Source organism: Aegilops tauschii, chromosome 6 (assembly GCF_002575655.3).
Source record: "Aegilops tauschii subsp. strangulata cultivar AL8/78 chromosome 6, Aet v6.0, whole genome shotgun sequence".
Taxonomy (NCBI): domain Eukaryota; kingdom Viridiplantae; phylum Streptophyta; class Magnoliopsida; order Poales; family Poaceae; genus Aegilops; species Aegilops tauschii.
Genome location: NC_053040.3, coordinates 497,294,676 through 497,306,401, shown reverse-complemented (window position 1 = coordinate 497,306,401; position 11,726 = coordinate 497,294,676). Strand labels below are relative to the sequence as shown.

The 11,726-nt window shown below is 45.0% G+C and overlaps 1 protein-coding gene across 4 annotated transcripts; it reads right to left on the bottom strand.

Moving 5' to 3' along the window:
* Window positions 1-522: 522 nt before the first annotated feature.
* Window positions 523-10,462, bottom strand: LOC109782338 (protein DETOXIFICATION 45, chloroplastic). 4 transcript variants are annotated; one of them, XM_020340951.4, is made up of 14 exons: window positions 9,911-10,462; window positions 9,364-9,488; window positions 8,851-8,994; window positions 8,630-8,751; window positions 8,354-8,489; window positions 7,917-8,013; window positions 7,396-7,496; window positions 6,656-6,819; window positions 6,369-6,440; window positions 6,121-6,237; window positions 5,938-6,033; window positions 5,726-5,847; window positions 990-1,044; window positions 523-810 (listed from the first exon to the last, which is right to left on the bottom strand). In XM_020340951.4, the coding sequence occupies exons 1-14, from the start codon at window positions 10,318-10,320 to the stop codon at window positions 790-792; spliced, it is 1,782 nt and encodes a 593-aa protein (XP_020196540.1). In that variant the 5' UTR covers window positions 10,321-10,462; the 3' UTR covers window positions 523-789. The 4 variants fall into 4 exon arrangements, with proteins under 4 accessions (XP_020196540.1, XP_020196539.1, XP_020196538.1 ...); XM_020340950.3 differs by having other exon boundaries at window positions 523-816; window positions 9,911-10,458; XM_020340949.3 differs by lacking the exon at window positions 990-1,044 and having other exon boundaries at window positions 523-816; window positions 9,911-10,459.
* Window positions 10,463-11,726: the final 1,264 nt, after the last annotated feature.

Genomic DNA, 11,726 nt, shown 5'->3' with positions numbered 1-11,726 from the left:
TATGGGACGGAGTGAGCAGCTTTTAAGAAATCTGTCAAATGGCCATGCATCATAAAATGGCAAAGAGACCAAGTTGATGGTCAATTTCATACCGACACTCTACTGCATGGTAGTCGTCCATGACTAAACCCATGTCAAGGCCAGATCTACCTTCAACTAACTGAAATCTATGCCTTACGCCTTACAAATAATAATAATTGGTTGATGACATTATATACACACCATATCATCTTCCTGAATCATAAAACAAAGCAAGACATGTGCACTCTCTGCAACATAGATAAACGAAAGAAACCAGACACATCACGAGCACAAGCACGGCTTGGTGTTGCAAATCCAAATCACCATCCTCCCCCTGTTTCCACTCTTCATTTTCCTCGTTTTGAGTGGTGCCGTAGCCTAAATAGACCATAAAAACCAAGACAATATGGAGCTTCTCCGCGAATGAAATGAGAAGAATAGCCATAGGGGAACCAACAACAGTAACATTCTGAAACCCGGGATGCAACACAAGCAAGCATATACTACAACTCACATTTCTTCCATACTTTCCATATCATTAGAAATGCATGCTCATAATTAGCTAGAACAAACAAATAAATGAATAAACTGCATGCTGGCAACATCAAATGAAATAATCCTCCTCCTCCTCCTCTTATTTACATACACACACACACACAAAAGTGACAATCCTCTTAGCTTAGCAGCTTGTTGGTTTAGCTTGTGCTTCTTCATTCCTCAACTGCATCTGCCCATGCAGCTCTCCCTGCGCTGGCTCGACATGAATTCTTATGATGCAAGTGGCTGCGCCTGCAACTGTAATATTCAATTCAAACACACCTGGTCCGGCCCCACGGATCATAACAATAATTTGATGTGAAGAAGAAAAAACCCATTCTTATAAGCCAGTACTGTATCAAAGAGCTACATATCCTCCTTTTGCAAAATAATCTTGTATGGAAGACGAGAACTAATAATAGTTAACAAACCTTGGTTTCTGGTTCCTCGTGCAAAAAGGACCAAGGTCCTGATTTCCATAGCAACCTGACATTTGTCCAGCGGTTTGCAGTGAGATGAGAGCATCACATCAATGGAAAAAGGATTTTTTTTTTGCTGGGAAGTACCGATCATATTCAAGAAAATGAAGAATTTTTCAGGTACCCACACAGGCGCTCCCAGGTCCCAATTCACATGACATTAATTTCTCTTATCAGGCAGCATGGTGAAACAATGAAATACTTCACATGCTATCTGACGGATCACGGCCCAAGATGCAAGGCGCTCTGAAATAAGCCCTTGATTCAAGACGCCATACAAACATTTCACACAAATGAAGTCGCGATGACAGGTGGAGGCTCTAACGCAGTTACATGAGAGGCAGTAGGGAAAAAAAACATATGCTAGGCCTTCGGGACTTGTCTATTTTCTAGTAATTCTGGTATAGTTCAGTTAGAATCTGGCACTATTTCTGTAGCAATGTGCTGGCACCACTATACCATTACATATTAGTACTTCACAAGAAGAAAAATATAGCAATCATATTGTTATTAAGTGCAAAGTACAGTGGTAGTAAACAATTTCTGCTCAGAAAAGACCACCCGCCCTGAAAGCCAAATACAAAAGTCCTTCAGGTTTATCCGACAGAACCCGCGGTCCAGTCGTCTCCTCCACTGGTCAGCTCCACCACACAGCTCTCCCGCGACTCCGGCGACGTCGCGTAGCTCGAGCACACCGCACTGCCGCGCAGCTCCACCGCGACGCCGGCGACGTCGCGTAGCTCCACTACTCCCCCCGCGCAGCTCCACTGCTCCCCCTGCACCTCCACCGCTCCCCTTTCCGCATCCCTAAATTTCCAAACTTTTCCCCCATCCCCTTCCGCAAATCCGGCACTTGCTGCCCGTCGATTCGCCGCCCCCACCACAAATCCTGGCCACCGTCGAGAGGGGAGAGCAGGAGGAGAAAAAGGTCACCGGCGCCTGCCTGGAGGGACCAGACGAGTGGCAGCGGGCGGTGGCGATGCACGGCGCGGTCAGGGTCAACCACAACAAGCTTTCGCGGGTCACTGGAGAGGCGTCCGTGGCGGAGCTCGTCGGCGTCTTGTATGCCAGCGCGTCGAACCCGACAACGCGTCCGCCGCCTCGTGTCCTGGGGCGGGCGGCCACATCTACAAGGGCGCCTCCGCGTCCGCCGTGCTAGGCCACCTGGCCGGCAGCAAAAGCTGGCACCAGGACGACGACGGCAGTAAAATTGAAGAATTGCAGGAGGTCAGCCGTCCACATCCCTCCTCTGTTGGTGAAGCATCATGGATTCATTCTTCTTCAGACCTTGTTTGTTTCTTTCTGCTTGAATGAATGGAGTACAGTACAAGTTCAGGAAGAAGGGACATTTTTTGCAATTGTGAACTCTCAATGCTCAAGTCTGGAAGTGTTTACAAATTCAAAGAGTTCACATGACTACTGGTCAAATACTCTAATGTATTTAGTGTAAATCTAGTCTGAAACTAGTAGAGCTCTTGGTGATTTACAAATTCAGTTTAAATAAAAATCTGGGACATGACTACTGATCATGTATGCAAGATGTTGCTACTGGATGAGCACAAGAACTACTCAGTAGATTTTGATGTACTCCTGATCATGTATGCAAGATGTTGCTACTGGATGCATGGATGCATGACTGGGACATGACTACCCAGTAGATTATGACACCTGATAATGACAGTAAACTGTTAACAAATTACAGTTTACTGTCATTATCAGTTTTACTGTCCATTTTAGCCTAGCATTCAGTTATCTTTTCACCCTTTTTTCTGTCCATTCAGTTATATTTTCAGTAGGAAAATCTGTGTAACAAATTACAGTTTACTGTCATTATCAGTTTACTGTCCATTTTTATTTTGATTTTACTGTATGTATCTTAACTGAATCTTAACTGAAATTTGACCATGTCTCGTTCCTTTCTTGCTTGCTTGCTTCTTTTGGTGTGGATTTTGCTTGCTTCTTCTGTAGGATGTTGTATCAGGACAGTAGACACACTAACAAGCCACTACTGATGAAACTAAGATCTGCTTGAAGTTTGGAGTATATGTTTTCTTTGCTAATTTTCAATAAGTTAGCACAAATTCAGTTTTAATCCAAATTATTCAAATAAATCCAAATATTTTAAATTAATTCAAATAACTAAAATTAATCCAAATCAATTCAAACTGAAAATAAGCTGTCAAAACTGAAAGAAATTGGACTACTGAAGATCTGCTTGTACTGTCATTTTTCTGTTTGAATTGTGCACCAAAAGAAACTGTTGCCAATCAGTTAGTACCATAATTATTGACACGGAGTATTTAGGACAATCCATGAGGTTTTCTTAGATGCAAAAAAGTTCTGTTTGTTGTGTGCATCACAAATTCAGTTTTAGTTCCAGTGAAGTTTCCTGTCCTTAGGTTTATTCTTATCAGAAACAAATTCAACTAACCAAATTAGTGGTTGTCTATCATTTTGGTATTGCCTAGGTGACTGGGTATATAATGGAAATAAACTGAAAAAGAAGAAAAAAATGCATTCTTCTTATAAATGAGTGTAGCTGCAAATGTACAGTAGTGTGCATATCTTTGAAACATCTTGGAAAATATGCAGAGTAGCTGTTGATGTTGATCTCCAGCATGTATGCAGAGTGGTTGTTTACTGAATTTTAGGAGTAAACTGACTGAAGCAAATTTTAGAATGACTGAACTTTCAGCCAAGTTTGTTTCTGAACAGTACTGACATGGAGCGGTGTAGTGGCCCTGAAGTGACCAAAATTTTCAGATTATTCTGACCAAATTTTAGGAGTTTATATACAAGGATTAGACAAGGCATACACAAGGGCATGACACAGTTTGGCATGGTACAGCTTGACCAGCCACAGGACCAGATCAGTTAACCTACTCCTTTTAGGCTGCATCAATGTATAGATCTTTTAACTGAATTTTAACAGTCTGGTGATGTTTTCACTAAACAAAGACATTTTACAGAAGTTGCTGACAAAATATTTACATGTACACCATGGTACCATAACAAGGATATACGCACAAAATATTTTTCCCTCTTCCACAAAGTCCTGATGGACTAGTGAAACATGGAAATCTTAACAAGTGCAGTGTCCAGAAATCTGTAAAGCCAACTCCCTAATTGTTCATCTTTGTATGCTCACATGACAGTCTGTACCATAACATGCAACGCAATCTTCAGAAAGAAAATGAGGACTGTACATTTAGTACGTTAGGTTATCAACTCTTGTTCACTGAATTCTGCTCAAGGAATCATTGCTGTTTAACAAATGTAGGTGAAAGTTGGGCCCCTTTCAGTTTCCCCCATGGGTTTTGGAACATGGGCATGGGGCAACCAGCTGCTTTGGGGCTACCAGGAAAGCATGGATAGTGAACTGCAGGAGTGTTTCAATTTGGCTCTGAAGAATGGCATAAACCTTTTCGACACCGCCGACTCTTATGGAACTGGGAAGTTGAATGGCCAAAGCGAAAGGCTGCTCGGCAAATTTATCCGCGATTGCCAAGGTTTGGATTATTGGATAGCATATGCTCAAAATGAATTCAGCAACTATGAACTGACGCTTGTTCCCTCATTTGATCATCATTTGATCATCTTTGGAGTATTTGCAAACAAGGTAAAGCAATCCAAGATCAGCTAGGGGCAATTGCTTAAATTTACTCAAGGCCTTGCTATTAATTGAAAGCTTTTAGTTAACAGTAAATCAATTTCACAAATTGTCAGGTAGCAGTACTCTGATGGAGTACCTTCTTCAGAGTGCAAATAGCACCAGCAGCAGCAGTCACGGCGGCAGCAGTCACGGCGGCAGTCAACAGCAACAACAACAACACGGCACGGATCAGCAACAGCAGCACAGGCAGAGGAGCAGTAGCATCAACACGGGAAGAGGAGCAGCAGCAGCACGGGCTAGCTCCACCGGCGGCAGGGGAGAAGCAGAGGAGAAACAGCCGTGCGGGCACGCAGGCAGAGAAGGAGCACCACAGCGGCGCGTGGGAGCTCGACAAGGACTCGCGGGAGACCACGGAGGACGCGCGCTATCTCCTGTCCACCAGATCGTGGAGGCCGGCTCCGGCAATGCCCGTAGGTGGATCACGGCGGGAGGGATCGCGGTGGCGCACGGGAGGCAGCTCAAGGTGGCCTTGCGGGAGCACGAGGAAAACTCGCGGGAGCTCGAGGACGATGAGAGGGAGCTCCTGCTCCACTGGATCGTGGTGGGAAATTCCGGCGAGGCCCGCAGGTAATCGCCGCGGGAGGGGATCGCGGCGGCGCAGGTCTGGGCGGCGGTGGCCGAGCAAGTACTTGGAGACGGCGGCGGCGTTGAAGGTACGTGGCGACGGAGGCGGAACACTTCCTGGTGGGCGGCAAATCGCGCAGCTTGGCGGCGCCGGCCCCTGGAGACGCACGGGCGACGGTGGAGGAAGAAGACGGGGGTGGCGGGACTTGTTTGTGATTGTTTTGAAACTACGAGGGCTTTTTTATAAAATTGGCAATGAACTACGCCTGCGACATGAATTACGGGACGGAGGGAGTAAGAGAAAGCAGTTGCATGATGGCTATGAGCACGGAGCATCACACTATATCCAGTTACAGGAAAAGTAAACAAATTGCTGCAGTATCATATATACATGTATGCTTTGCACAGGTGTAATGTAACGGAACAAGAAACAAGAAGCATAATTAATCACCTCAGGATGCCTGCGGCCATGCGCAATCCCATGAGTGTTGTCAAACCAGCCCAAACTCCGGCCAGGCCAAAGACACGTGGAGCATATAACAAGACCAACGATGATATCACCCCAACCACGATCTGTGGAATCCAGACAAAATCAAGAAATCCATGACCAATAGGAAGAAAGAAACATCTATATATGAAGCTGGTCGGAACTTGTTCCCATACCGTAGCTTGAGCGACATAGTCAAAATCTGAGACGCCATAATGCAGGCCATCAAAGATGAATGCCAAGGCATTAACTGGTTGACTCGCACAGACAAACTGAAACGAAAGTTTTTTTTTCAGAATAAGGCTAGATATGGTGTGCCGTGTACGTAACAATTAAGTAGCAAAGTAGGAAAGGCGTACCAATGCACAGGAGCTCACAACCGCTAGGACCTGAGGGTCATTGGTAAATAGCTTTGCTATACTGCCAAATGAGATATACAGGCCAACTGCCAAAGCTAACCCGCTAGCTAGTCCTATCTGCAATGGACAATAATTTAATTGGTGTTTTCTATCAACAGAAGAGACAACAATTGCATCCCCAAGAATATAATAACTGTATCCATGCAAATAAATTTAACTTCACAATGCAGAGGAGAAGTATGTATCACCTGCAGAGAAAACATCGCAACCTTCTGGACCCTTTTGTAGTCCAGTATGGCATAAGAGCTTGCTATCAGAGCCTAAGAAATGCAAGCAAAGTTAGCCTGCACTTATGGAACAGATAAATCATGACAAGATCCTTCAGTTAGAGAAAGGATATTTGTATTTAATAGTTCAAATTATGATGATGCATTTAGTAGTATGTCGTGTAAGGTTCTGTATAATTTTTTAACGACAGCTGCAAAAGGAAGCTGGTCTAAAAGTAGGGATGATTTCTATGGCTCGAAATACATACCTGGGCAGAAACTGCTAAAGCGTCTGCAAGCAAAGATACAGCAAGCCATACTTGCAAACAAATCTGATGAGCAGCCATAGCCGTTGGGCCTTGTCGAGCAGCCATTGATGTACCGATGGTCATAGTTAACAGAATTGAGAGGGTTCGTCCCAATAGCATGCCACCTTAGCATTTCAAGAAAACAGAGATTGTAAAATCAAAGCTGCAAGTGAACAGAGAAAAAAAGGGAAGAAAAAGAAAACGGAGAAAAATAGCACAGGCGCATTAGTGCAAGCAAAGATGGCATGCAATCTCTAAATAATATCGGCGTAACAAGATACAGTATCATTGCCCATTGCTCAGCGGTCAGATAATGTATCATGAGAAGATACAGTACGAGAGCTTTATCAATAACAAGTTGGCCTTCTTATCTGACAAACAAACCGGAAGTGGCTATATCTTCTTTCTTTTGAATTGTCAGGAGTATTATGTACTTTGACTAGAGCTGGGCCAAACTAAATGAAAAATGAAGCCATAAACAGAAATTTCGGGAGGACAAACTTCTATAGAAGGACCCAAATAGCCTGCAGGTTTTGCCCAAGAAAAACTCGGAATTCGCTGGAAAAAAATCAGATTGCGGTAAACTGCACTCTGAATGTACAAAATCCATACTCTGAAGGCCAACAGAAACATATCTAAAGAACTTTTTCAGTAGCCTAAGTCCACAACTGACCAATGAACAAGTAGGATCATAGACTCACCAGATTTTAAATATCCACCGAACTCTAACTGGTCCACCCTTGGAGGAAGCAGAACAGCTCTTTTACTTAGAGACCACATAAGCAAAATGGCAATAATGTACCTACATCGTAAACCATATAACAGGTGAGGTTCCCAACAGCTCTAACTGGTCCATCCTGTGTTTGTTCCAATTAAGACTACGAAAAAAGGTGAGGCTCCCAACAGCCCAGTATTATGAGTACTACACTTCAAGGGAAAATCTGACATGCGTAATCATATAACTAATAAACTGCATGCCACAATATCAGTAGGTTTGCTAACAGCCAATAATCTCATAGTACTGCATATGTTTGTCACAATTTGGATGTATCCAGATAAGGAAAAAAAAGGTAAGTTGCAAGTTGAACAGCAAGTGTTATTTCCTTTGATTATTTCAGAAACATATAGGAACCAAACTGGGAGAGACATTTGCTGGTATATGTCGAATTGACTTCAATAATTCTCTTCAACTCAGATTACACCGAGCTAATAGAAAACTTACTGGGATGCGACTGTAGAAATTGCGGCTCCTGTTATACCAAGCTTAAAACCATATATAAGTAGCGGAAGAAGGGCCACGGCTGAAAGATTGCCCAAACCTACAGTTGTTTTAAATAATCAGTAAGTCTGCAAGAAAGGAGACTTTTTTACATTAGATAACTGTATGGAATGCTTCCAATTCAAACGAGACTTACTTACAGACAGCATCAATGTGCAAATCTGTGAATGATAAACTATTCATGGGTTTTGCATTGGAAAGTGGAACATAAACACAAAAAATGCAGTACTGGCATGTTACTGCAAAATATTTGCTAGGTCTAAAACAGGAACATATCATCAAATTAGGGGGACACCACCATTATCTGCATCAAAAAGTACCTTTTGCACTCACAACTAGTGAGAACACAATGCCAATCAGCAAAAGATGATGGTGGTTACCTATAAAAAGTACAGGAGTCTTGGTATCCTTGAATCCACGGAAGATACCCTGCACTGCTAACATAATCACATTTGCAGGTGCTCCTAAGGCTCTCAGCGAAAGAAAGAGTCGTGCAGATTTATACATGGGAGAGACCTGTGTAAGAACTAAACTTGAGCTTTCTGCTAACAGGTACAAGTGGATGAAATGCACTACTCTGAATCCAGTTAAAGATCCTAATAATACGCAACAAAAAAAAGAGGGGAAGGAAATCATCATGATATAAACATACATACAGGTGACACGCCCATTAGTTTAAGAAACAATCCTGATCCTAGGAACAATGCCAATGCTTCGATTGTACCAATAGCAGCAGCTAAAACCAAAGCAGAAGACACAGATGGCAGCTCCAGTTTGCCTGCAACGGACGCAGAGAGTTTAAGTTTCATTGTCTGAAAAAGCAGAGTTACACATAAACTTAAATATTTATTCATCAATCAGATGATATTGCTGTTACCTGAAGTAGAATGCTTGCTAGCATTCTTGGAAATATCCTCAGCCACAAATGAGGTTGCTATGCTCAGCAAGGGAATGTTGAAAATCTTGGATAGAATGTTGAAAATAGCGACACCAATACCAGCAGACGCTAGCTCCAGGGCACCTTGAGAACATAATGCCAAGATTGAGCGAGAGAATAACCAACAACTTGCTTTAACGCAGCAGGGATGTCTACAAGATACATTAGCAATGTAGGCAGTAACATTCCTACGGCTTCCCATATGAGCTAATACCAATCTGAATGCTGTAGTGTTTCACTGTAGTAGAAGAGCCTTAATTATGGTGATAGATAAATAAAGGTTTTAGCACTTTACTGCTAAACTGACATGATATTGTGATGTGCAGCTGTAAATTCCATGTTTAAAAGAATATATATGTTGTTCAAGAAAGTAAGCATGCAGGGTAATCTCCATATGTTAATCTGCTATGCCATTGCCAGCACATAGACAAGTTGAAGGAATTGAGTACCAACCTAATTTGCCGATGTATGCGGTCTCCATGAGTTGCGCCATGGGGTCGATGGCCTGGCCCAAGACTGCAGGCAGGGCTAGAAGAATGAGGTCGATGCCGACAGTCCCAGGATAAAGGCCGCTGCCGCTGCGTATTTGTGCGATTGTTGTTGTTGTTGTTATGTTAGATAGACGAAAAGGCAGAAACATATATACATTGCTTATGATGGATGCAGAAAGAAAATGTAAAGATTAATAATGTAATGTAGTGTAGAGAAGTAAGGAAGGAAGGAAACTGGACAGTGGGCTGCAACTAATAACTATAATGTAGAGTAGATGATGATGATATTCAGTTAGTTAGTTCCTTTGAGCATATATAATATAATAATTAATGAATGAGTTAAGCAGACGGTATGTTATTAGAAAGTAACTGGTCCTAAGCTAGTGTGTAGTATGAATAACAAGTGAGAAGAATCTCAAGATATGGAAACAGAGTAGTGCTAGTAGGCAGTAGCAGTGAAAGCGAAAGAGAGCAGTGGGAAGGGAAGGGAATGAATGAATGAATCTTACAGCAAGAGAGCATTGTCCTCCTCCTCCTCCTCCTCCTCCTCCTCCTCCTTCTTGGAAAGAGAAAGAGCAGCATCCTCTTGGAAAGGGGGCAGAGGCAGCGCGTGGAGCCTAGGGGGAATTGCTGTGCCGGTGCGCCGGCTTGTGAAATCCAAGAGCCCAGGAAGAGGAAGCAGGAGGCGCTCGGCCTGCGTGGGGATGATGGTGGTTCCACTTCCCAGCCTGGATAGGGATAGGGATAGGGATGGCCATCTGTTTGGGGAGGAGGAAGAAGAAGCAGAAGCAGAAGCAGAAGCGGCGCCCGGTGCTCTCCTAGCCCTGCTGCTGCTGCTGCTGCTGCTCCGTGGCCATCCAGAAGGAGAGGGGCATAGCAGCGCCGGCTGGCCGGAGACGAGCGCTCTCTGTATCCCCATCCGCTCCGCTCAACCTCTCTCTTTGTACAGTACAGAGCGGCGGCTTGCCGGAGATGGCTGGCGGTGGCGGTGGCGGGGGGAAGAGGAGGAGAAACAGAGAGAGGATAATTTTTTTTACTTTTTTTTTAATTCATTCAGAGGATGGATAATGATGATGACACCTATGGGCCGCCCATCTCATCCCTCCCCCTCTCTCTCTCTCACTCCATCCATCCAGTGGGCGGGCCGGCCCAAGAAGAACGCCAACGAGTGGCCCGGCCCAACATAGCCCACTAATGAATGATACCATATCCTCAGTGTGTGTATTGGGATGGGATGGACTATACCTGGCCATCTGTCGGGCCGGGCCTACCAAAGCCCGATGCAAAACAAACCCATGCTCGAGCCCGGCCCATCACGCTAAAAGCCCGCCGGGCCTCGGGTCTCTTCGTTAACGCGCGAATACGATGGGCCGGGCCTGGCCGTCGGGCTTGAAATCTATGTCCGAGCCCGGCCCATGGACAAGGTCAGGCCGGGTTGCCCATGGCCAGGTCTAGGATGGACCCACATGAATAAAAGCATTAGTGAATCTCCAACCCAATCACGTGTCGGCGCCGCACACCCCTTACGCAATTTCAGCGCCCAGCCCTGGTGTGACCATCTAATGCCATGTCATCTTCTGGTACGCCATGGTGACGGCGGGCAGACGGGGTCTTGGGTCTTGAGGTCGCCGGGTCTGAGACGAGCTCACCTACGAGCCGTGGCATTACACAAGTGTGGGGAAAGGGGGGATGGGGCGGCTAATCAGGTGACGCACTTGTGGTCATTCATGAACGCGGGTAGCAGTGGCGGAGCTTGGTGCATTGTTGTGGGATGTGCCCCTCCCCCCCTGCGATGAGCACATGCAGGCGTAAATAATTTAGGAATAGAGCTTGGATTGTGAAAGTTTGTATGTTTGGGCCCCCACTAGCCTATATATTCTGTTTGCCCGCCCCCCCCCCCCCCCCAAAGATCTTGGTCAAGCTCCGCCATTGGCGGGTAGGCAGATCAGTGAGCTTTAATGTGGACTAGAGAGAACCGAGGGCTTCATGGAAAGGGCTTTAATGTGGACCGGACTGTCAGAGTTCGGTGTGGCCTACTCCGGACTCCCCTACTTTATCCCACGATTTGGGACTAGACTAGGGTTTTTTTTAAGCTCACCCGCGTCCGACCCAACACGAGAGCCAAACTGGACAACGGCGGAATAGGTGTCCGTGTTGGAGAGGCCCTAATACTACCACCCAAAAATCGCAGTGGTATGTACCACTTGTAGTGATACACACAAATTGTCCACTAGAGCTACTTCCTAAGCCATCCCAATAGGGGGAGGCGGCGGTTCGCTCGAACAAGATTATGGCATGTTTTAGGAAGGTTTATGACGTGCCACC

Coding starts and splice junctions, on each gene's coding strand:
- LOC109782338 (XM_020340949.3), bottom strand. CDS start 10,320: ATGGGGATACAGAGAGCGCTCGTCTCCGGCCAGCCGGCGCTGCTATGC. Junction 7,497..7,916: donor ATTTCTACAGTCGCATCCCA/GTAAGTTTTCTA, acceptor TTTACGATGTAG/GTACATTATTGCCATTTTGC. Junction 6,238..6,368: donor TTGCGATGTTTTCTCTGCAG/GTGATACATACT, acceptor TGTCCATTGCAG/ATAGGACTAGCTAGCGGGTT.